A 27,283-nucleotide genomic window follows, 5' to 3' on the forward strand; every position below is an offset into this window, starting at 1 on the left:
CAGGATCTAACACTACAACCACAGGCGCCCGTCCCAGTGTAGTAATAGTTTAATGACAGGATCTAACACTACAACCATAGGCGCCCGTCCCAGTGTAGTAATAGTTCAATGACATGATCTAACACTACAACCACAGGCGCCCGTCACAGTGTAGTAATAGTTCAATGACAGGATCTAACACTACAACCACAGGCGTCCGTCACAGTGTAGTAATAGTTCAATGACAGGAGCTAACACTACAACCACAGCCGCCCGTCCCAGTGTAGTAATAGTTCAATGACAGGATCTAACACTACAACAACAGGCGTCGGTCCCAGTGTAGTCATAGTTCAATGACAGGATCTAACGCTACACCCATAGGCGCCGGTCCCAGTGTAGTAATAGTTTAATGACAGTATCTAACACTACAACAACAGGCGCCCGTCCCAGTGTAGTAATAGTTCAATGACAGGATCAAACACTACAACAACAGGCGCCCGTCCCAGTGTAGTAATAGTTCAATGACAGGATCAAACACTACAACCATAGGCGCCCGTCACAGTGTAGTAATAGTTCAATGACAGGATCTAACACTACAACCATAGGCGCCCGTCACAGTGTAGTCATAGTTGAATGACAGGATCTAACACTACAACCACAGGCGTCGGTCCCAGTGAGTTGAGTTGTAGTCATAGTTCATTGACAGGAGATATCACTTTTTAGTGGTACCCCCGATATATTTTACATGCGGTAGTGCATTAGATACCCACGATTCATTAATTAATTTTCCTCCATGAAGATGGCCTACTGGTAGAGTTTGTAAGTATTAGTATAAGGGTGTGTGTGTGGGGGGGGGGGGGGGTGAGTGGGTAGGGTAGGGGTGCATAATAATAATAAGATTACCACTTTATTCACCAGTCAATTATATCCACGATCCCCCCCCCGCCCCACAGGTCCGGGGAATAGTGGGGACTTTGACTTTTGGTCCAGCCAAGCCCGGGCAAAGTCACCGCCCTGTGGGAACGAACTGCTCGCGAACCCCCCGCCAAATGCCCACGGACCCAAGGGACTCTGTGTAAGGCCACCTCGAAGGTAAAAACACGGCCCATATCCCCGGTATACCCTTGGACATGGGGGGGGGGGGGCGTGGCTACAATTTACTGGTGCATTAAAGCTGTATACTGATATATAGACTCGCCGTTTCTGTTTCAATGCTTAATTTATAAAGGATGGTACAGAATGCGCCATTTTGAAAGTTTATTTAACGCTTGAGTTACGTCAGTGGATGATTTTGACAATAACAAGATAGTTTATGGATTGTTTTGGTTACATTGTGTTCTAATTTTAGAAACGTGCACGAGTTTGAAATTTAAGACCATTACTTTTTTTCTGAATTTTGAATGATCTTTTATATTTTCCTCACGTTTTCGTCATATGATATGCCAGTGAGTTATCACACTGACACGCAGGCTGTTTTATTGCCACACTATGGTTAAAAGTCCAAAAAAAATTATTTAAGGATATTTTACATTTATTACTCAAATAAGGAAAACATAATAATAACAGAACATAATCACTGTAAAATCATGACATGGTCATTTTGCCTCATGGAAATGCGACATATATCACATATAACTTTTTTAAAGTTAAAAACATCTCAGTGTATATATATATATATGCTATAAAAAAGATCATACATCGGGACAGAAGCCATAACCATTACTTAATAAATGTGGGTGTGTGATATAGTTCATGATATAAATGCCTCTACCCATGAAAGGTTAATGGTTTGTTGAGCTGTTTCCATTGAAGAAAAACCTATGGCCTACTTTGATCGCTGAGGACAGGTACTTTCATAATTTATCAAAAGGTCAACATAAACCGCATGTTGAAAGTATAAAGTTTGAAGTATGCAGCCTGTAATTTACCTAACCAGTAGAAAACAAACTTTACAAAATGGTGTATATTGAACACTTAGAAACTCTATTGACCTTTGTAAATAGCAAATATCCCTATTTTGTCATATTTGTGGCTAATCAATTTCCCATGTTAAACTAGAACCAAAATCCTCTAGTTCTTATGGAAATTTCAAACGTGTGGTTTACAACACTGCATATGATATATTTCAGTCAACATTTAGTGTTCTGTTCTAAAATAACATAAATTAAGCTTCTACGTCCTGATTTTTAACTTTTTGCTTAAACAGTATATAGGTATAATTCCGCTTGAAAATCGGATAACATAAAACATAAGGTCGTTAATTAAATGTTTTGTTTTATATTGGTATCTTTGATGAGGGTTCAATAACAATGGTGTAAAACCATTAATTATTAAAAAAAAAAATGTCAGCAGATATTTTTGCATAGATTACCTGTATTAACATTCAATACATGTATCATTTATATATAAAAGAGATTGTCATGTTACAAGTTCATTGTCAGACATTAGAACATATGAATACATGCAATTATTTTAATCTGTTTCAATCTGTTAACTGAAGTGTCAGGTTAGTTTAAACTTTAAATCCCCCACAACGATAGACTTTATCTAATTGGTGGTTGTAAAAGTAGGCTATACTCTTAAAGAAAGTACCACACTCGGCCATTAAGAACAAAACAGATATGACATCATAATTGGGTTCCGCGCTTGGTGAAAATATGTTATTATCTAAGTTAGTTGGAACATTGTGAAATAGTAATTGCAAAAAGTGGTCGCCAGATTCGCTCTCTCCGCGCTTCTTAATAATGAATATTTAACATAATATGTCCTAACTATTACATATTAACTGTGATTTTCACCTTTTGGGAAACAAATTATAAAAAATAATAAATCCATGTACCCAGACTATTGAGAAAACTATAGTAGCATTTGACTCCATAAACAAATAAAATATCATTTTATTACTATGGACGGCGAAGGTACTTCTGTTTTTAATTAAATATAAAAGAAATATTGTCTTCAAAATAGTTATACACATACTATTTTAACTACTGTAACAGGTTTAAACATGACGAAGGAGGAACACAGACCATGATTCGTGTACATACCCTTGGGGATTGTGGAGTTACTATCACATTATAACCATTATATCGCCTAATATACAAACTTAACAACACAAATGCAACAGTTACAGAGTGTGGGGTTTTGTTTAGTTTCATGACTTTCAGCCATTTAATTAGCAAACAAAAACTGAGACATGAAATAAAAACGTGTTCTCTGATGTATAAAAACTGCTAGATTCTTATCATGTGGACAAAACACAAGAGTGTATAATAATAATAATAATAATAACGACCGTATTCTCTAGCATTCCCCCAACTAACTCAACAACTAACTTGGAATATAAAAACTATCATGATATGGGAGAAAGCACACAACGTTCATTCTACAGTGACAATCTAATGGATGAGATAGGCCTCTATTACACAAGGGAGATCGACAGTGCATTGATATGTATACATGTATGTTTATATGTATGTACAATATTAGTAAACAGACAACCAACTAAATATTAAAACTACCTGATTCACAGAAATATAAATAATAAAAGTATCAGATTTGTTAACAAACTAAACAAAGATTCATGTTATAAAAAGATTGAAACGTTACTGGTAGCAGTATGCATATATACACACTGAAGTATACCAGCAATATATATGAATGGTCGCTGATTTTCCTTTAAACGAAGCAAACTAGCATTGTCGTGTATTTTCTTTACGTTTCGCGGACAATTTGTTGGAGTATTATGCCAGACAATACATTGATAATGATGAGCAATGTATATAAACAGTATGCCCTCAAATATTATAAACGATCAAAACATGAAACAATAATGCCGACGTTAAAGGGATGAACATTGTTTGTTTAAAGACCCTGTTGAACAGAGAACATATTGCATTCTGAATCAAGACATCTTAATGCCAACATTCTTACTCTCTTTTATTACATTTTTTTTTCTTTCTTTGAATATCAAATAAACGAACACGGCGCCGTTTGTATTCCTAAGGATGAACATGCATTATCTGAGCAAAATTATGTATACTTGGCAATGATAGTCATACATTTTGGGAAAGTAGTATCAGACAAATTTAATAAAATATTAACTCTTAAGGCTGGTTCCACTGTTGCTCACTGCTTCAACGTTTGTATAATGTTCTGGCTCTCCTATTTGAGGTGATATTCTTCCTGTCGTCTGCTCGCCGTGACGTTCTGTGTGATAAGACGCTTTATAGCTAACGACACTGTCGTCTGCACTGGGCGCTTCCGGTGAATCTAATTCGGCACCACCGTCATATGATGTTATTCCGCCCGCGGAATGATTTGTTTTTGAATGAAAGTCTGGCAAAAGAGGACTATCATTTTGCTGAGATAATTTTCTAAGATTGTCACTTGTTAATGAACACTGGTCGAAATTTCTGCTTTCTGTGAGTGAGGTTTCATCGTACATGTCTGGAGAGGCGCTGTCTTTAGAATTGGTCTCGAGCTGTCTCTGGTAATCTTTATACATCGAGTCTGGAAGAAACTGTAATTCTCGCCGGGATTTATCCGCCTCCCCGGAATATCTGTAACCGCTAATATCGCTCGTCTGTGACGTACTAGCGCTGTCAGCGCTCGGCGGCCGCTCGACCTCCCTGTTGTCGACGTGGTCATGGATAATTCTCGGCAGTCTATGTCTGTCTTCCAAGGTCATTTCACTAGAGAACGAGCCGCTTCTCGTTGTCTCCATGTACTCATTCTCTTCTATAGCGCCATCTACCGTCTTACGGGATATAGCGTCCTCCTTGATCTGATCAAGGCGGTGCTTGTGTCGCGCTTGATGCTTCTTAGCTCGATGAGCACGGGTTCTAGGTGTCCTGTGCTGAACTTCCGCTGAGTAAATTTCCTTGGATGGATTCCTGCTGGTAGCGGCTGAACTATGGCCGTTTCCAACTTTTGCACTTATACTGCTTATTGAGCGTCTATCGAAACGATCGTTGCCTCGGTCATGACGTCTTTGATAATCCGGTCGATCGGGAGTATTGTTCCGAGCAGACGACGGAATCCTCGACATATCGTCCGGATTCACCGAGGGTTTAGTCTTATTACACAAGTACAGGATGCTAACAATCACGCTGACCAGCACGGCCAGGAGGCCGCACGTGGTAAGTATAATGCCCACAGTTCGCTTCCCCTCCTCGTTGTCCAGATCAGGGGGAAGCAGCTCGATGTCGAGGAGGCCGTAGTTAAGGATGAGGGTGATGCCCGTCGCGGTCATGATGATGCCCCCGAGGAACATGAACACGCCCACCACGCACATACAGCACTGTACCGCCGCTCCCTTCATCCTGCACGGCATCTGAAAATACACAACAAGGTCATCTTTGAAACCATGGCAAATGTTTCATTATTCTAGAATATCATGCTTTTGTATTTATAAAGCGTTCGGAAAAAACAAAACAAAATCGGTAACTTTAATGGAATACATTTCGCTTGTGTTAAATAAATGTCGTCTGCTTGCACCGAAGCCTATTTTTCTTAATTTGTCTGAGTAATGAATATTACAAACTTTGGCACCAAAAACGGACAAAAACTCAAGACAGTTTGCTGGATTTTGTTGTCTTTGATTGTAATCCATTATTGTTTAGTAAGTCCTGTGTCATGTTATGAACCTTTTAGTAAGGTTAATCCCTATTGCCTTTTTATACAGTACATTTGTAATTCTAAAGAAATTGCGTAATGTAATATTACTTTGGAAAAAAATATAAGCTGAATGCGTCATTCAGATTTAAACGGACCCCACAGCATTTACTGAAATAATACTGTTGAACTTATGGTCAAAATAATAAAAAAGCTATTAAATAACGTTAGCAACTTATTAATATTAACAAGAATATGTTTGATGTACAAGACCTTTTGTTAACTGAACAAAAAAAAGCCAATCTTGTAAACGGCTGCCTTCAGTGACCTTGAACTGACCGCAGAGAATGCCAAAGCCATACACGAGGTAAATATCACACCATTAAAATGGTCATACTTAAAATGTTTTGAACGTTGATTTATATGAGCAAGAAGTAATCTATGCAAAACATCGTCGTTATAGTAACTTAAAATCATGTTTATATCAGCAACATTTTTTTATGTTATATAAAAATATATTCTATGAAGTAACATGATATTAAGAGTTTAATAGAGACAAACACATTTCAAACGCAAGATAGCGGTCGATATTAAAAAACCAACGTTGTGTTGAATTGGCAACATACTGCATATATCATTGTGAGATTCATCCCTATTGCTTGGTACAATACAACATGATCAACTGTACCTTTTAATGGACTCTCTAGTGCAGGGGCGAAAGGTAGTGAGATTCTGTGAAACAAATGAAGCTCAAATATAGAAGTTCTTAGCAAGATGCTGTGTATACCTTAATATATATGATAGCATATGTGAACTACCAGTTCTAACGCGGCAACCTTAAGTGGAAGCGAAACAGCCACATTATTTAGAATTATAAAATTATGCAAGGAAAGGGAATTCATAATATATTCGAACTGTCCTTCCGTATGTTCGTGCGTCCGTCAGTCCGTTTACTGCTGTGTCTCGGCTGTAACTTACTCAAATTTATTCCATATCAAATCAAACTAATAAAACAAGAACATGAGAAGATGTGTCACGTCTAGCGTCCATGCGCGTCTATACCACAGGCAAATCGATATTGTCACAGTTGAAACTTGCTAAATTTCAATCTGATTTTAATTAAATTTCACCATCATTCTACTGCAACATTGGCTGGTCTGTCACGTATAGCATTCAACTCAAAGGACAAGGTCACACTAAGAGGTCAATTGAGCCGATTAGGGATTTCACGGAGATAAGTTGTGTCTCAACTTTTACTGGGTTACCTTCAAATAGATTTAGATCAAACTTTTCATAATTTTACAGAAGCATGGGAATATGTGGCGTGCAAAGCATTATTAACCTGGCTTCATACGCCAAGGTCATATTTTAGGTCGATTGCGCTCAAGTGGGATTTCGTAGGAATAATTTGTTTCTCAGCTAAAACTTACTCCATTGTAAAGGCATTTATCTAGCGATACTTTGTACCTCAGTTAAACGTTTTATCTATTGGGAAATCAATTTTCACAGATTTGTTGGGTAACATTTGAAGGCGTCGTTTAGGATAAACTGGAGTTTAATCAAACCTTTTCAGTGCTCTCACCAGGATTTGAAAAGGGCCGGATACTTTTGATGCGCATTGAATGGGCCGTAATTGGGCACTTGCAACGTTCAATTCTAATTGTGTATGTGTTGAAACTACTAACAGTTTGCTATAGATACCGTAGCTGTTACTCAAGTATCAAATTTGTGTACATGTTTATTATTTTTATACTTATTTCTGAATTTTTCTCTGTTTAACAAAAGGAAACGGCAGGTGAAGTAAAAAGGCAGCAATGTGCTGGAAAAGGGAAGCATGGTGCCCCGCCTTGCTATTAGGGATAGCTGGAGCACTTCAGTTTAATATGTATTCAACACACAAGCAATATACTAATGGCTGTCCCTACGACAATGTCCTATCGGTGGCATTCGTCAAGTCTCTTTTACCGCTCTTGCTCATTTGATCGACTACATTCATTTAAGGAAGTCCTTAATGTCCGCAGATTACGTTTATCTTGTTCAAACACCGGGTGATCGAGGAGTGTAGAATCATTGCTTGTATCACATACCCAGGACACCAGGAAAAACGCACACTTTCCGAAGACCACAGAATGAGTAATACATATCTGGGCGATACAAGACATGATAAACATACAATGACATGATCTTCTTTTCTATACAAAACTTCTATAAGATATTAGCAGAATCATTCCTCTTTGTGTGAGTGTCATAGTCAGGTATTAACAACCACAGGTGCAAGGTAACATATTATTCACTTAAGGTCTTTCACGGTAATAGAAGATTAACTCAGATTTTCGATTAAAAAGCTTTTGCATTTATTCCGGAAGTGTCTTGATACAATATGAATATGTTTTTTTCTGTCAAAATAGTCAGTACCGTCCAATCAAAAATGTTTTGTGGCTTTGTGGTGATTGAAGATATCTTAGGAAAGATATTTGCATTTTTGTAATGAGGAAATGAAATTAATCCCCTGCGATTTATTATTTCATTGAATATCTTTATTATTGAAAAGATTACCCACAAAACTTTGTTGATTACGCTGTCTGGGACATTTTGACAAAAAAACAACATAGTTCTTTTGTCGACAGACTCTTCCAAAAAAATGCAAATCCTTTTAAACTCAAAATCTGATCAAATCCTATTTCGTAAATTTCGGCCAACTCCTTTTAACCCACAAAGGATATATCTTTTATGTCCGAAATTTTTTTTTCCTCAAACTTAATAAAACATGATTTTTTGAATCCTTTTCATTGTTGGCCTTCCCCGCCCACGTTTGCGATGTAGGTGGTCCTTAATGTTCAAGAGCTTGCTATAATTGCTTCAGGAAACAATCAAGAAAACATTACCATTTAAAATTTAAATTTGTTCCTCATAACTATATTATTTCTTAACATTGTTTTAACGGAATATATCACAATAATCAAATCAGCCCGTAATGGAACTTCGGGAGCTGATTGAAATGGGAGAACCCGCATTTTACATACTGTCTGCATCATACAAAATGTTGGTAAAATAAGAATCGCTAGAGCTTTCTTATGTCGTACAGAGATTACAGATGGCGAACTTGATCAATACGTAAGTGCGCTTGTGTTTGTAAAATAAACAAGTTTATCATATATATCATGTAAATCAATATTGAAAAATTATCCCAAGTAGCAAACATGAAAAGGTTCAGGGAAGCGTAGCAGGGACATGGATGTATCTGCTGCTCCGTCTCTTCGCCTAACATCATTGTCCTATGTATAAAGTAACTAGCTAGTCATGTATATAAATAAATGTTTATCAATTAAGGTTAATTGATAATAAATAATACAAGTCATGGATATTTATTTATATACATGACTTACTAGTTACTTGCCCGCATTGTTTCCCGTTTATGAAGATGGCGATATGAAAAGTTAACGAACAAATACTCCCGCGGAATAAGTTTATAATTTTTAATTAATTAATTTATTAATTAACCTGATCATTGTATGCCTGTGAGGACTCACTGAAAGTGATTCTGACGCAACCTAACAAGACATCAATAATGTAAAGAAATATGTTATACTATCAACTGGAAATTCTGATTTAATAAGCATGAGTTCTATTGAGATGAGCTTATAGAAACGGTGAATCAGCAGTAAATGCTGCCGCTGTCGGGGAACAAACCCGGTTCGATGAATTTCCTGCCCCGCATGCTAACCATTAAACCGATGCGGACGACGCCGACGGTACCTTTTAAAGTGCAAATTTACTTGGCAGATTTCCTATTGCTTCCCTTGAATCTACTAGAATTCAGATCCGACAAAGTATACGAATCACCAAATTCGCCACCAATATATTGTCTACTCACGAATACCATTACATTTCAAAGAAACACTGAACGTCCGAATCACTACCAAACTATTCCGTGCCCCTGCCTACTCGCCCGAATCCCCAAATCATTTGAGTGACTTTACCAAACACGTCGTGTCACAAGCAAAGATTCGTTGTGTCACTACCAAAGTCGTCGTGTCACAAGCAAAGATTCGTTGTGTCACTACCAAAGTCGTCGTGTCCCAAGCAAAGATTCGTTGACTCACTACCAAAGTCGTCGTGTCCCAAGCAAAGATTCGTTGACTCACTACCAAAGTCGTCGTGTCCCAAGCAAAGATTCGTTGACTCATTACCAAAGTCGTGTCCCAATCAAAGATTCGTTGACTCACTACCAAAGTCGTGTCCCAATCAAAGATTCGTTGACTCACTACCGAAGTCGTGTCCCAATCAAAGATTCGTTGACTCACTACCAAAGTCGTCTTGTCCCAAGCAAAGATTCGTTGACTCACTACCAAAGTCGTGTCCCAATCAAAGATTCGTTGACTCACTACCAAAGTCGTGTCCCATGCAAAGATTCGTTGACTCACTACCAAAGTCGTGTCCCATGCAAAGATTCGTTGACTCACTACCAAAGTCGTGTCCCATGCAAAGATTCGTTGACTCACTACCAAAGTCGTGTCCCAATCAAAGATTCGTTGACTCACTACCAAAGTCGTGTCCCATGCAAAGATTCGTTGACTCACTACCAAAGTCGTGTCCCATGCAAAGATTCGTTGACTCACTACCAAAGTCGTGTCCCATGCAAAGATTCGTTGACTCACTACCAAAGTCGTGTCCCAATCAAAGATTCGTTGACTCACTACCAAAGTCGTGTCCCAATCAAAGATTCGTTGACTCACTACCAAAGTCGTGTCCCAATCAAAGATTCGTTGACTCACTACCAAAGTCGTGTCCCAATCAAAGATTCGTTGACTCACTACCAAAGTCGTGTCCCAATCAAAGATTCGTTGACTCACTACCAAAGTCGTCTTGTCCCAAGCAAAGATTCGTTGACTCACTACCAAAGTCGTGTCCCATGCAAAGATTCGTTGACTCACTACCAAAGTCGTGTCCCAAGCAAAGATTCGTTGACTCACTACCAAAGTCGTGTCCCATGCAAAGATTCGTTGACTCACTACCAAAGTCGTGTCCCAATCAAAGATTCGTTGACTCACTACCAAAGTCGTCGTGTCACAAGCAAAGATTCGTTGACTCACTACCAAAGTCGTCGTGTCCCAAGCAAAGATTCGTTGAGTCACTACCAAAGTCGTGTCCCAATCAAAGATTCGTTGAGTCACTACCATAATTCGTTCAAGTTGCTTCTCATCGTGTCCCAATCAAGGTTTCGTTTGGTTCAATAATTACGTTTTGATAGATCTACGTTACTACCAACGTTTCGCCTGAGTCACTACCAGAACTGTTGTTTCCAAAACCGTCAAATGTTTCATCCGTTACATGAAATTTCGTCTGGACCGTATACAATACAAGTACTTACAAGTGAACTTTAATACAACCACGTATTTCCAGTTTTATTACACGACACCCGTTTGAATGGTTTCACTGTCCGCATCCGATCCCTACTTACATGATACAGAAACATAATTATTAAATTTTATCACTAAATATTAATGATAAAGTGATAAATTAGAGAAAATGAATGACCGGTTGCTGGGCGCGCATGGTGTATTGAGCGGGAAGTATTGAACGCCAGTGTACCCGAGTTATGGCTGTATTGATCAGAGTCTTCATGTTCATAATACTACTGTCACCACTGGGAATATTTCTGAAAGATGGGACATGAAACGATCCGCCAATTGTTCTCGAACGGCAAGTCGTGGTATATATTATATTCAGGCTGGGTCTGTATAATCACGCCCGTGAATGGTATACACATGTACCGGTTTTAACTTTATCAAAATCATGCTCATAGATATTTGGGGGTGTCAGCTTAAATTGTCACTATCAGCCATTATCACATTTCATACAAATGAATAACTATCATGAAATGTGTTCAAGATAACAGTAAATTTGCGTTCGGACGTGCGAACGGTATACGTCGTTGGATAAAGGTCGGTCAGCCAAACGTTAACCCGTGTACATTATTATACACCATATATTACTGTAACACTGTTGATGTCACAGAAGACATGCCAAAGGGAATGTGTGCATCCAACAGAGCTAACAGTCAATGTGCCTAATGTAACTTCGTAACTATAAGTGACATTAATTCATATATACAAGTAAAATGTATGCGTCCCCTCCTGTTTATACTCTGTGTTTAGTTTCCGTTGCTCACCAGCGAAAATACAACAATAAAAACATATGAGTCATAACGAACAAGGTGTTATTATCCCCCCCCCCCCCCCCCCCCGTCTCCGCATTTGACAATTCTGGACTAAACAAAATTGCGTTCACATGTGTCGGATATGTGTATACTGAATTAAATCATGGAAATAAACCACGTTTAATTTAGCAAACTGTTTAAAAAATTTACTCGAGCATATCAAATATTCACTACGAAACCGCCGTATGAAACATTCCTTAGCATTTGTTTAAACCTATGACAAAATATATGACTATGAAGAAACTTTAATCTGAAAAAGCAGGAATCAAAGAGCGATTGCCATCCAAACTTATACACGGGTTAGCTTGGATTTTTTTTACGCGGGTCCAAACTGTGCACGACAAACATATGCACCGCAGCACATAGACAGTTAAATGTGAAATAATTAAGGACCTGATTAAAGCTCTTCAAAATGCTGATATCCAAGTTCGTTTGTTTCAAAGCATTGCCTTTCTAAGAGTAATGAGTGTTATTGTCAAACACAGCCTATCACATTGGTTCAGGTTAATCGGTGAAAGAAACGGTCGGTAATAATGTGGGACAGGGTCGGTTTGACACGGTCGGTGATATTGTTTGACACGGTCGTCGATATTGTTGGACATGGTCGGTGATATTGTTGGACGTGGTCGGTGCTGTTGTAAGAAACGAACGGTGCTATTGTAAGACACGGTCGGTGTGTTTTTAAAACGGTCGGTTATATTGTTAGACAAGGTCAGCGATATTGTTAGACAATGTAGGTGCTGTTGTTTGACACGGACCATTTTATTGTTAGACACGGTCGGCAACATTGTTAGGCACGGTCGATGATGATAGTTTGACCATGTCGGTACTGTTGTTTGCACGGACCATTTTATTGTTAGACACGGTCGGCAATATTGCTTGACACGGACTATGATATTGTTTGACACTGTCGGTGATAGTTTTACACGGATCATGATATTGACACCGTGTCGGTGATAGTTTGACACCGTGTCGGTGATAGTTTGACACCGTGTCGGTAATAGTTTGACAGTGTCGGTGATAGTTTGACAGTGTCGGTGATAGTTTGACATTATCGGTGCTGTTGTTTGACACTGACGGTGCTGTTGTTTGACACTGTCGGTGCTGTTGTTTGACACTGTCGGTGCTGTTGTTTGACACGGACCATGATATTGTTAGACACGGTCGGTTATATTGTTAGGCATGAGAAAATTGTCATAACTTTTATAATGATTATATAACGATGGAATGTTGAAATATATGTCCGACTTTACACTGCCTTCAATTGAATATATACAGTTGAGTTTCTATTACGTTTTGGTTTTAACTTTCTAGCAAAACATTCAAAAACATGAGACTACTCCCAGTCACGACATGGGCTATCATACACATAGGCCTGTTTCCAGACTTGAATTTAATATGAAGTAAACATATCTGTTTCAGTTTCATACGCATGCCATTTTATTCTAAAGTCATCCAAACCTCTGTGATATATTACAATGGTAATGTCCAGTTAACATACATGTATATTGAACAGGAGACCGGATAATAATAAACTACCATTACTCACTTGTTTCTTACGCACATGTTTTATCCATTTCATTTCTTCACATAAATTGTTTGAAATACTGCAATTTAAACTAAACTAACTACTGATAACAGCACAAAAAGCCCAGTGCCGAGCTGGTGACAAGTTAAGACATCTGTTCCAAATGATGACCGACATCACAATGTTATCGATAAACTGTGAAAATCCTTTGAAAGAAAGGTTTACAGTGACAAAATACTTGTATAAATACTTACTAGTAGGCCATTGTAACTCGTTCATACTTGTTTAAAAATTAATCCGCAAACATTGTATTACTTTTTTTCAGATTGTTTTTTCAAACTTAATTAATAGCACAGTTAAACAATATAGAGTACCATTAAGGTCGCGAGCAAAAGCCTTAATTTATACTTTATATTAATGATTTTGCCGATAAAATTATGCTTACCAAACATAGAAAACCTTAAGATAGATAATTACAATAATTAAACACGAGCAAATTTATATACATGTACTTGTCTCGGCTTAGTAGGTTACCTTTTATCAGATTATAATATTGTCACAAGTTGCAATAACTTAAATAAACAGTTGTTTTAATTGATACATACCTAAACACATTTATTTACTATGTTTGAGGCAGTCCAAGGACAAGAATATAAGATTTAATCCAGTTTGTATCATCTTTGTTTACATAATCACACCTGAACCAGGTGAAAATACCATTTACACATCCGGAATAACAAATGTGACGGTTCGGCTATTCAGGGGACGTAACTTCCCTGTGTAGCAACATCGTTGCGGGGCAAAACAAATCAATGGCCACAGATCAATGTCTAGCTGTCCCTATACAGCATCATAGAACACGAGTATTTGCCTCGTATCGACTTTTGAATAATTTATACATACTATGTCTGAAAGTGACGTTTATCAAATAATAATTTATGAGCCAAAACAAGTTCGGGTCACTTGAAAAAAATTACAAATACTTATTATATATATTTTATAAAGTATATTTCCCCAAACAAAAGTCTAATCCCAAAAGTTTCTTGTTCGAACTCTAATGGATGGCATTGATGGCTTACACGAAGGATCATGGAGTAAATAGCCCGACACATGTCGTGTCCCCATAGTCATGTCAGAGATGTACCACCTACAAGGCTTGTGACGCAATGCTAAGGCTTCACTGCGATCGTACGCATGTACGCTATTTCAATCCGGGATATCGTGTACATAAACAGCAACGTGTATCCCAACGCAAGGTTCTCATTAGAGTATCCGATGTAAAATTACGCCAGTAAGTTTATCGTCCCATTCACAAGCAGATCGGGGGAGGGGGCAGCTGGAGCGCGCCACCCCCAAAAAATCGTCTCAGTTTACATTTTATTTCAATATAGGAGATAAATTTCGAACTAGAAATTGTTAAAATAAATCGATGAGTACCTATATCGGACGTGAAACCTAAGAATCCTTCAATGCTTACACACTCGTATGTAATATTTTTTTTCGGTTAAAGTTTTAGGTATGATTTTCTTCACAACAAGCTCTTTCAAATGATCCTTAAATAATATGGATTATCAGGCATCTACCTGGCATCAAAATTACACAAAATTGTATCACGGACCATCGGGTAACTTAAATATGAAGTTATTTACTTATTAGTATACGTTATTATACCCTACATCACATGTACATATGTGTTATGTGTACAAATAAACTTGATTCTTGCAAGCATTAAACCGAATTTAGCAATTTTGAACAAAAACAATGAACAAACTTTTCCATATTTTAGAACCAGTACAGATCTGTGCCCTTTTCGATACCGGCTTGATGAACACAGTGGCTTGTACACCTTGCCAAACAGACAAGGCTACGAATAATAACACTTATACAGAAGGTGCCCGCTTCGAACAGGCCAAACACATTATTAGCCTTGTCCCTCAGTACTTATATTTTCCCAAATCCCGTTCTTTCGCGTACCCAAGCCATTCGCGATATCAATATTTTTCCTAGTTCAGGATTTTCGGCATATCTAAATAGTATCAAATTACGCAATTAGATATGCTTCAACGCTATGTCATGGTGCCATTCGAGCGGTGATATGTATTGTTACGTAACATCAGAAAATAGGTCAGTGTTTCAGGACGCGGCGTTGAATTCATGGTTAGCCTAGTATATTTTGCTGTGCATATAAAAAACAATACTTGTCAAAATACAAAAGACATTCATTCAAGCCTGACCCATTTACAAACCGGTATATCACAAGCGGATCCAGGGAGGGGATGCGCACCCAGTGCCCCCACCCCTAACATCGTCCAAGTTTCCTTTTTACTACTATATAGGAGAAAAAGTAATAAAATACACTATAATTATACACAATAACGAAATAGAAATTGCTAAAAAAAATGTGGGGAGTACCCCAATATCCCAATCCAAACACTTTAAATCAAATAAATTTCGTTTCTGAGGGAGTTGCGCAAGTCAAAAGGTTACTCCCTAAGCAACGCCCCTTCTGACGTGGAATCCTTGATCCGCCCCTGCCATATACCTTGCAAGCAAGTACTTATTTCAACGCGTTTTCTTGAGTCTGTCAAATATAGGACGCATGCCGGTAAAAGCACCAATGAAAACGGTGCATGTAGATTGGCTCATACCGATCTGTTCCTACTAGACTGCCGGTTTGCTATGTGCACATTTGTAATGGTATGATACAGATACGTGAACAATTTTTTTGTATACAGCATTAGTTGTGGCAACATCAATACCGTTGTTCTTTGCGCTACAACTCGGTCAGCCAATCCGGGGCGCTAGATTTTAACATGTTTAGTTTCTTATTTGTGAAGAATAGCAACATACTTCTGAAGACAACACCGTTCACGAGTCAGTGCCATAACTTCGCATGCGCATATAGCCACGCCTACTGTTTCAATATACAAGAACGCAATTTCAGTGTCAACGATGATTGACAGGCGCACGGCTTAATTTTAATGCTGGAACAATTTGGTAGGGCCGAACAGTAGGCCGGTTAGACTTTGTTAACTTATTTATTCTTGAATAAGAAACAACGTATGGTGGCTTTGCTGTGCTCGGCTCCTTTAGGTTTAGAATGGGCCTTCGTAATCATTAAGATTTTAATTCAGGTCACCTAATGGACTCTACTAAAACCTCGTTGGCTGACGCATTTTCAACTCAAAATCAGACGCAGGTAGTGTGTATCGGATGAGTGGCAGTAGATGGAACTTAAAATACCCGCGAAAGTTGATTTTTTTAGTGATTAAGTCTAGTAATTAATAATTGCTTATCTGCAATTTCATTGGCTGTAACTTTAGGTAGAATTCTAAATACATACGTTCCATGCCGCAGCTTGGCCTAGGGTACTCGCGAATCTAGTTCGGTATGAAGTAATACTTTAAGGGAACACGAGCGTTCGTGTTATAAAACAGTTTAAAGCCACTATTTTTGATAATATTGTCTGCTGTTAAGACTATAATTGTGGTAATGAGCTTATCGAAGTAAGTGCCACACGTGTTCAATAACAACTGAAATTATTTCGTAACATAATTCCGTCCTAGTACGTCAGAACTCTTTGTTGACTCCTTCATGTCTCTTGTAATAAGAAATTGCGAAACACGGCATGTACGTATAGTTGCAGTAGAGTTAAAAACTCGTTTTCGAAATTTATCTGTAGGCTCGCCAATACTTGCAAAGAGTTCATATTACTCTTGTTATTTATTGTACAAAGTTAACTTGTTCACTTTGAAAAAAAAAACACGAAAGAAAACAAACATGGTAGACAAAAATCCATCACGTGTGTTGAAACACCATTTGGTTTCAAAAGCTAGGCAAACTCCCAGCCACGGTGTTATTGTTTTACTGAAGATATTCAGAAATAATAATGGATACATGCCAGGCCATGCGCTCCAAGCGAAACTTTCGAAACAGGTTTCCAAACCGCTGAAACCCTTGACACCAAAACTAAAACAAGACTGGTATCAACAAAAACGCCCTAAATTTATAAGACGTTCGTGTCTTTATTGGTCGCCAGTCATGCAGTTTCTGTCAAAAATACATCCGTTTCCGTTCTTATTTAACAACTCTGTCAAGTTAAGTCAAAGTTGTATAAGCACATTGCCAATACACAAAAGGACATCAAAGGACAATTGAGATAAACTGAAATATAAATAAAGAAAAGATCATTTTTTATATATATCAAATCATAGTTTATTATGCACCAGTCAATTGTAACCACGGTCCCCAGGTACGGAGGTATACCGGGGATAGTCGGGGAAATGGGCCGTGTTTTTACCTTTCAGGTGGCCCCGCAGTGCCGGGTGAATGCGGTGGTTTTGTTTTCGCGCAAAATATATCGGGGAATGGGCATTAACTAGGCTCCCTGGGGCGCGGGGGCATTTGGCGGGGATTTTACCATCAGTCATTTGACCGCAGGGCGGAGATTTTACCCGGGGTTGGCTGGACCGAAAGTCAAAGTCCCCGCTATTCCTCGGACCTGGGGGGCCGTGATTATAATTGACTAAGAGTTCAAAATTCAAACGTTTACACTTACACAAACCATTTCATAATGAATGCATTTGCCAGTTTGTTCAACGGAAAGGTTACAAGTGATGTGTTAAAATGTGGTCATATAGATTAACATAGCTTTTAATTAACCCAATGAAAATACATGACTTTGTGTATTGAGACGTTAACGTACATAACATTTTAAGTCTTGTTTTTTGCCAATTAATAGTAAATCATTGTGATAAATTGTGACTTCAACGACTTAATCACACAAAAAAAACATAATAAGAAGTGAAAACAAACCTTGATCAATAAAAAAAGATATGTTAACAGTAATAGGTAAAAGTCCCGTAACGTTGGGCGTATGAGAGACCTTGGGACGATTTCATACGTAACGTAGATACGGGGAGGAACTGCCTACTCGTTGTAATTTAACATGCCTTATTTCTTTAAAACGGATTGGCGGTCATAGTATAACGTTTCGTTATAGACGGAAATACGTTCATGTATTTGGTTGGTAATATGCAAACTAGCAAATCCCGGGCTCTCTGTAAATTTAGAATTTACTGTATATAAAGAACAGAGGATCCCTTCAGAGTCGAGCATGCTTTTCTCTGAAGGGATCTGTAGGTGTTTGTTCGGCTCACACGTTACACATGGTTTTACCATCTCAGACCATTGACTACCTTTCATATTTATAGTTTCTGAAGCTGAACGGTGTGCGATTTCAAAAACAGGCTGAACAAGCTGAACGGTGTGCGATTTCAAAAACAGGCTGAACATGCTGGATCTACTTGATCTACTTTTTATTGTTTACATTTTCACCGCAGTATGTCCTCGTACGCCGGATATTGTCATTTTACCGAGTAAACAGTGCATGGTTACGTTTAACCAATTTTATTTTTCTTAGGAGAAACGTAACTTTTTTTCTTACGTTGATTATGTTAGTACAGTTTTCTCCCCACATATGGTGTTGGGGGTTGTGAAGCACTTGAAATCAGTGGTATCGTGCATGCAACTTGGTCAATTGACTATAGGAAATTTATTTAGTGGTCAGTTACCTTAAAATAAGTTGTAAATTGTTTATCTTGCTATCGTTTGTGTCAGAAGGCCACGAAAAACTTGTTGAAATGTGTTAATTTATGATTTGTTGGATAAATTCTTGTCATAAGCGTTTCAATTTAACGTTTAAAGTGTAGTGATTAACTTTTTCCCGCGTTATTTTGACGTCATTTGATAAACTGTTTCCGGTTACGGTCGGGTCTCCCTATTTATAAGATATGCGATAGGTTTTCCTTCAGACACACACACTTTAACCAGCCAAACTGTGTTCATATTCCGATAATCACTAGCGGATCCACGGGGCACACAGCAGCCCCCCCCCATTTATGGTCCAAGTTGAACTTTATTTCCATATAGGAGAAAATAAGTAATAACATACGCCCAAAATGCTATACTTCAGAATAAAATTATTAAAATTTTCAAGGTGGAGAACCCCTAAACCCCCTGCCAATAGTCTATTGTAAAGTTTACTTCACAATATACAGTGAACTTGAACGTATTATAATACCCATCAGCTCACCTTGTCACTTTGCATAAAAGTGACTCGCTTATGTTTTTGGATCAAAAATTAGTTTTCCCTGTAATGCATCTGAAAACACTTCTTCTATCATTATTTTACTCTATGATATCGAAATTGCAGTAAGAAATTTAGTTATAGCATAAAAAGGTATTTTGGTTTTAGTGGAGCTCGAACCCACGCCGGTAAAGTCAAGAAACAAGAAGAAAACAGCCGGCTAGTCCACATGATAAATCACGTAATAATGTCAATCAACCAATCACGCAACACCACAGCCGTTATTAATTTTCAATCGCGTTACTAACGCTAATGAAAATTGCGGTATTGAAAGACGATATTTGAGCAAATATCAACATTTGCTGAAGGGTTCTAGCTTTTGGTATTTTTGTTTTAACACTACATGTATGTATGATTTGCCACACTTTGTTCCGTAATTAAAAACGTGCATTTTACAAACCATGCGCGAGTTACTTTAAGTCAGTCAGAAATGACTGCTGTTGTTTGATTAGAGAACTATGTTATTGCCTGTGATACTAGACAAATATACAGTCAGGATAGTGCTTTGTATTTTGAAGAAATAACACTCCATTGATCGTGTGCATCTGCATTATTAACTTAACCTTACAAGTAGTTGCATACACTTGAGTTTATAGCTTATGCACTGTAATATATAGTGCTTTACTAATGTATATGTGTATACCTTTATTCCTCTCCATTTGTGACGAGTATTTCCAGGCATAATTCAACACCCCTTCCCCCATCAAGCCCACACACAACTTAACACACTGTACCCTACGTGTTAATCCAATGTCTCATATTTTCAGGAGTATCCAAACGAAGTGCCGAAGTGACCAGAAGGCACTGAAGTTTTAATTCTATACTCTGACCTATAACGCCCAATACAATGATCGAATATTCAACGGACTTGCCAAACCAATACCATACATGTATATCAATGTATTATCGGGTAGATCTGTTACGTACTTAAGAACCGGGTAGATATTATAGTCTCTTACTTAATACTGGCAATGTTTGGTTGTTGTTAACAAGGTAATCTCATTTAAATCAGATCCCCCCTATACTTTACACGCTTCACGACGTTACGCTATGTTACGCTATGTACGTAACGTAAGGAAGTGAACGCCACGATATCATTTTAATGAAATTGTTTACAATGCGAGCAAGATTCAGACCGCTTTACTCCATCCCATCGTTGGCAACCATGGTTCTTGATTCCGTTATACTTCATAAGGACAAGCTTGTCGTCTGGTAATGTATCGGGGTATCCGACGATGACTCATTCCAGGATTCTTAGGCAGAACAAAAAATAGCTGAAAATAGAGAGATAGCAGGAATTAAAGCAAACTATACACAGTATTATTATTTTAAGTTAATAGTATTTAAAAAAAATGGGTAATTCGAATTACTGTATCAAAAGGCTGTTTAAGATTATTTTTATGTCAATTTCAAATTATGTTTATCTCTTATTTAATTTCATTACCATACAATTTGATGGTACAAAGAAACTTTGACGCTTAAAGGAATGGTTCTTTACAGTGATTCAACAGGTGTGTTAAGAAGTTATATAAACGAAGCATTTGGAATAATCCAATACTAAATATGCTAAGTTGTAGCGACCGAGCACTCCTTAATAACGAATAAACCTCAGGGACATGCCGTTTTGGAATTTTGAAAGACGAATTAAAGTTCAAGCAGTGTTCATTATACAGACCATCAGTGATCTGGTAGAAGATAGCTTTGCATTGACAGCAGAACTAATAACAGATACGGAACAAATATTTAAACATATCCAGGAACAATCTACACATGGCCGTTTTCTTGTATTTGCATTATACAAATGGTTGGCAAGCAATTAGAATAATCGATCAAGCAAGTCAATCATACATGTTCAAATAACTATCGAATACTATATACTTTTCTCATAGACGTTTAGTTCTCACCACGCAGTGCGATACTAAACATAACATTTTGAAATAAAGGTATACTATTACTTCATAAATCAAATGAAATATTCCGCGATATTGTTCAACACGTAATTGGAAAAGAAACACTATAAACATACAACGTTCGCTACTTCATTTCTTCCTTTATTATTTGGGGGTATTATACATAGATAGATATATACTTTTTATTCCCTCATAAACTTGTGAAGAGGTCGCGCGTTCCAACCATGGTGCTCCCAAACGTTAGTCTGAGAACTTGGACAGTAATCTAGAGCTCGCACGTTCCATCTCTGGTGAGAACAAACGTAAGTCTTAGTACTTAAATTGTAATCTGCAGCTCGCGTGTTCCAACCATGGTGCGTGCAAACGTTAGTCTTAGTACTTGGACACTAATCTAGAGCTCGCGCGTTCCATCTCTGGTGCGAAAAAAACATTAGTCTTAGTACTTGAATTGTAATCTAGACCTCGCGCGTTCCAACCATGGTGCGTGCAAACGTTAGTCTTAGTACTTGAACAGTTATCTAGAGCTCACGTGCTCCAACTCTGGTGTATGCAAACGTCAGTCTTAATACTTGGACAGTAATCTAGAGCCCGCGCGTTCCAACCATGGTGCGTGCAAACGTTAGTATTGGTACTTGGACAGTAATCTATAGCTTGCGCGTTCTAACCACGGTGCGCGCAAACGTTAGTCTTAGTACTTGGACAGTAATCTAGAGCTCTCGCGTTCCAACCATGGTGCGTGCAAACGTAAGTCTAAGTACTTGGAGAGTAATATAGAGCTTTCGCGTTCCAATTATGGTGTGTGCAAACGTTAGCCTTAGTACTTGAACAGTTATCTAGAGCTCACGTGCTCCAACTCTGGTGTGTGCAAACGTCAGTCTTAATACTTGGACAGTAATCTAGAGCCCGCGCGTTCTAACCATGGTGCGTGCAAACGTTAGTATTGGTACTTGGACAGTAATCTATAGCTTGCGCGTTCTAACCACGGTGCGTGCAAACGTTAGTCTTAGTACTTGGACACTAATCTAGAGCACTCGCGTTCCAACCATGGTGCGTGCAAACGTAAGTCTAAGTACTTGGAGAGTAATATAGAGCTTTCGCGTTCCAATTATGGTGTGTGCAAACGTTAGTCTTAGTACTTGGACAGTAATCTAGAGCTTGCGCGTTCCAACCATGGTGCGTGCAAACGTTAGTCTTAGTAATTGGACAGTAATCTAGCTGACGCGCGTTCCATCTCTGGTGCGTGCAAACGTTAGTCTTAGTACTTGGACAGTAATCTAGAGCTAGCGCGTTCAAACTCTGGTGCGTGCACACGTTAGTCTTAGTATTTGAATAGTAATCTAATGCTAGCGCGTTCCAACTCTAGTGCGTGCAAACTTTAGTCTTAGTACTTTGATTGTAATCTAGAGCTAGCGCATTCCAACCATGGTGCGTGCAAACGTTAGTCTTAGTACTTGAACAGTTATCTAGAGCTCACGTGCTCCAACTCTGGTGTGTGCAAACGTCAGTCTTAATATTTGGACAGTAATCTAGAGCCCGCGCGTTCTAACCACGGTGCGTGCAAACGTTAGTCTTAGTACTTGGACACTAATCTAGAGCTCTCGCGTTCCAACCATGGTGCTTGCAAACGTAAGTCTAAGTACTTGGGGAGTAATCTCGAGCTTTCGCGTTCCAACTATGGTGTGTGCAAACGTTAGTGTTAGTACTTGGACAGTAATCTAGAGCTTGCGCGTTCTAACCATGGTGCGTGCAAACGTTTGTCTTAGTAATTGGACAGTAATCTAGCTGACGCGCGTTCCATCTATGGTGCGTGCAAACGTTAGTCTTAGTAATTGGACAGTAATCTAGAGCTCGCGTGTTCAAACTTTGGTGCGTGCAAACGTTAGTCTTAGTACTTGAACAGTAATCTAGAGCTAGCGCGTTCCAACTCTGGTGCGTGCAAACTTTAGTCTAAGTACTTTGATTGTAATCTAGATCTAGCGCGTTCCAACTCTGGTGCGTGCAAACGTTAGTCTTAGTACTTGAACAGTAATCTAGAGCTAGCGCGTTCCAACTCTGGTGCGTGCAAACTTTAGTCTAAGTACTTTGATTGTAATCTAGATCTAGCGCGTTCCAACTCTGGTGCGTGCAAAAGTTAGTCTTAGTACTTGGAGTGTAATCTAGAGCAAGCGCGTTCCGACCATGGTGCGTGCAAACGTTAGTCTTAGTTCTTGGACAGTAATCTAGTGGACGCGCGTTCCAACTCTGATGCATGGAAATCTTAGTACTTGAATTGTAATCTAGAGCGCATGCGTTCCAACCATGGTTCGTGCAAACGTTAGTCTTAGTACTTGGATTGTAATCTAGATCTAGCGTGTTCGAACCATGGTGCGTGCAAACGTTAGTCTTAGTACTTGGATTGTAATCTAGATCTAGCGCGTTCCAACCATGATGCGTGCAAACGTTAGTCTTAGTACTTTGACAATAATCTAGAGCTAGCGCGTTCCAACTCTGGTGCGTGCAAACGTTAGTCTTTGTACTTGGATTGTAATCTAGATCTAGCGTGTTCGAACCATGATGCGTGCAAACGTTAGTCTTAGTACTTGGACAGTAATCTAGAACTAGCGCGTTCCAACTCTGGTGCGTGCAAACGTTAGTCTTGGTACTTGGATTGTAATCTAGATCTAGCGCGTTCCAACTCTGGTGAGTGCAAGAGTTAGTCTTAGTACTTGGATTGTAATATAGAGCTACTGCGTTCCGACCATGGTGCGTGCAAACGTAAGTCTTAGTACTTGGATTGTAATCTAGAGCTCGCGCGTTCCGACCATGGTGCGTGCTAACGTTAGTCTTAGTACTTGGATTGTAATATAGAGCTCGCGCGTTCCGACCATGGTGCGTGCAAACGTCAGTCTAAGTACTTTGACAGTAATCTATAGCTAGCGCGTTCCAACTCTGATGCGTACAAACAACAGTCTAAGTACTTGAACAGTAATCTATAGCTCGCGCGTTCCAAGTCTGGTACCTGGAAACGTTAGTCTAAGTATTTGGACAGTAATCTATAGCTCGCGCATTCCAAGTCTGGTACCTGGAAACGTTAGTCTAAGTATTTGGACAGTAATCTATAGCTCGCGCGTTCCAAGTCTGGTACCTGGAAACGTTAGTCTAAGTATTTGGACAGTAATCTATAGCTCGCGCATTCCAAGTCTGGTACCTGGAAACGTTAGTCTAAGTATTTGGACAGTAATCTATAGCTCGCGCGTTCCAAGTCTGGTACCTGGAAACGTTAGTCTAAGTACTTGCACAGTAATCTATAGCTCGCGCATTCCAAGTCTGGTACCTGGAAACGTTAGTCTAAGTACTTGCACAGTAATCTATAGCTCGCGCGTTCCAAGTCTGGTACCTGGAAACGTTAGTCTAAGTATTTGGACAGTAATCTATAGCTCGCACGTTCCAAGTCTGGTACCTGGAAACGTTAGTCTAAGTATTTGGACAGTAATCTATAGCTCGCGCATTCCAAGTCTGGTACCTGGAAACGTTAGTCTAAGTATTTGGACAGTAATCTATAGCTCGCGCGTTCCAAGTCTGGTACCTGGAAACGTTAGTCTAAGTACTTGCACAGTAATCTATAGCTCGCGCATTCCAAGTCTGGTACCTGGAAACGTTAGTCTAATTATTTGGACAGTAATCTATAGCTCACGTGCTCAAACTCTAATGCGTGCAAACACTAGTCTAAGTACTTGGACAGTAATCTACAGCTCACGTGCTCAAACTCTGATGCGTGCAAACGCTAGTCTAAGTCCTTGGACAGTAATCTATAGCTCACGTGCTCAAACTCTGATGCGTGCAAACGCTGGTCTAAGTACTTAGGCAGTAATCTATAGCTCACGTGCTCAAACTCTAATGCGTGCAAACGCTAGTCTAAGTACTTGGGCAGTAATCTATAGATCACGTGCTCAAACTCTGATGCGTGCAAACGCTGTTCTAAGTACTTGGACAGTAATCTATAGCTCACGTGCTCAAACTCTGATGCGTGCAAACGCTAGTCTTAGTACTTGGGCAGTAATCTATAGCTCACGTGCTCAAACTCTGATGCGTGCAAACTCTGGTCTAAGTACTTGGACAGTAATCTATAGCTCACGTGCTCAAACTCTAATGCGTGCAAACGCTGGTCTAAGTACTTGGACAGTAATCTATAGCTCACGTGCTCAAACTCTGATGCGTGCAAACGCTGGTCTAAGTACTTGGACAGTAATCTATAGCTCACGTGCTCAAACTCTGATGCGTGCAAACGCTGGTCTAAGTACTTGGGCAGTAATCTATAGCTCACGTGCTCAAACTATGATGCGTGCAAACGCTGGTCTAAGTACTTGGACAGTAATCTATAGCTCACGTGCTCAAACTCTGATGCTTGCAAACGCTAGTCTAAGTACTTGGAGAGTAATCTATAGCTCACGTGCTCAAACTCTGATGCGTGCAAACTCTGGTCTAAGTACTTGGACAGTAATCTATAGCTCACGTGCTCAAACTCTGATGCGTGCAAACGCTGGTCTAAGTACTTGGGCAGTAATCTATAGCTCACGTGCTCAAACTCTGATGCGTGCAAACGCTGGTCTATGTACTTGGACAGTAATCTATAGCTCACGTGCTCAAACTCTGGTCCTTGCAAACGCTAGTCTAAGTACTTGGGCAGTAATCTATAGCTCACGTGCTCAAACTCTGATGCGTGCAAACGCTAGTCTAAGTACTTGGACAGTAATCTATAGCTCACGTGCCCAAACTCTGATGCGTGCAAACGCTAGTCTAAGTACTTGGGCAGTAATCTATAGCTCACGTGCTCAAACTCTGATGCTTGCAAACGCTAGTCTAAGTACTTGGACAGTAATCTATAGCTCACGTGCTCAAACTCTGATGCGTGCAAACGCTGGTCTAAGTACTTGGGCAGTAATCTATAGCTCACGTGCTCAAACTCTGATGCGTGCAAACGCTGTTCTAAGTACTTGGACAGTAATCTATAGCTCACGTGCTCAAACTCTGATGCGTGCAAACGCTGGTCTAAGTACTTGGGCAGTAATCTATAGCTCACGTGCTTAAACTCTGATGCGTGCAAACGCTAGTCTAAGTACTTGGGCAGTAATCTATAGCTCACGTGCTCAAACTCTTATGCGTGCAAACGCTGGTCTAAGTTCTTGGACAGTAATCTATAGCTCACGTGCTCAAACTCTGATGCGTGCAAACGCTAGTCTAAGTACTTGGAGAGTAATCTATAGCTCACGTGCTCAAACTCTTATGCGTGCAAACGCTAGTCTAAGTACTTGGACAGTAATCTATAGCTCACGTGCTCAAACTCTGATGCGTGCAAACGCTAGTCTAAGTACTTGGAGAGTAATCTATAGCTCACGTGCTCAAACTCTGATGCTTGCAAACGCTGGTCTAAGTACTTGGACAGTAATCTATAGCTCACGTGCTCAAACTCTTATACGTGCAAACGCTAGTCTAAGTACTTGAACAGTAATCAATAGCTCACGTGCTCAAACTCTAATGCGTGCAAACGCTAGTCTAAGTACTTGGGCAGTAATCTATAGCTCACGTGCTCAAACTCTAATGCGTGCAAACGCTAGTCTAAGTACTTGGACAGTAATATATAGCTCACGTGCTCAAACTCTGATGTGTGCAAACACTGGTCTAAGTACTTGGGCAGTAATCTATAGCTCACGTGCTCAAACTCTTATGCGTGCAAACGCCAGTCTAAGTACTTGGACAGGTATCTATAGCTCGCGCGTTCCAACTCTGGCGCGTGCAGCGTGCAAGCGTTAATGTTAGTACTTGGACAGTTATCTAGTGGTCGCGCGTTCTAACCCTGGTGCGTGCAAACGTTAGTCTAAGTACTTGGATTGTAATCTAGTGGT

At 39.3% G+C, this 27,283-nt stretch overlaps 1 protein-coding gene across 3 annotated transcripts; it reads right to left on the reverse strand.

Annotated features, from left to right (window-relative positions):
* Positions 1-1,498: 1,498 nt before the first annotated feature.
* Positions 1,499-20,480, reverse strand: LOC128224514 (uncharacterized). Of its 3 annotated transcripts, none has more exons than XM_052934384.1 (2): positions 20,135-20,480; positions 1,499-5,314 (listed from the first exon to the last, which is right to left on the reverse strand). In XM_052934384.1, the coding sequence occupies exons 1-2, from the start codon at positions 20,171-20,173 to the stop codon at positions 4,079-4,081; spliced, it is 1,275 nt and encodes a 424-aa protein (XP_052790344.1). In that variant the 5' UTR covers positions 20,174-20,480; the 3' UTR covers positions 1,499-4,078. The 3 variants fall into 3 exon arrangements, with proteins under 3 accessions (XP_052790344.1, XP_052790362.1, XP_052790352.1); XM_052934402.1 differs by lacking the exon at positions 20,135-20,480 and adding an exon at positions 13,949-14,084; XM_052934392.1 differs by lacking the exon at positions 20,135-20,480 and adding an exon at positions 13,365-13,509.
* Positions 20,481-27,283: the final 6,803 nt, after the last annotated feature.

Source organism: Mya arenaria, chromosome 2, assembly GCF_026914265.1.
Source record: "Mya arenaria isolate MELC-2E11 chromosome 2, ASM2691426v1".
In the NCBI taxonomy this organism is placed as follows: Eukaryota; Metazoa; Mollusca; class Bivalvia; order Myida; family Myidae; genus Mya; species Mya arenaria.

Coding starts and splice junctions, on each gene's coding strand:
- LOC128224514 (XM_052934384.1), bottom strand. CDS start 20,173: ATGCCTGGAAATACTCGTCACAAATGGAGAGGAATAAAG. Junction 5,315..20,134: donor ACAAATGGAGAGGAATAAAG/GTATACACATAT, acceptor GTGTATTTTCAG/ATGCCGTGCAGGATGAAGGG.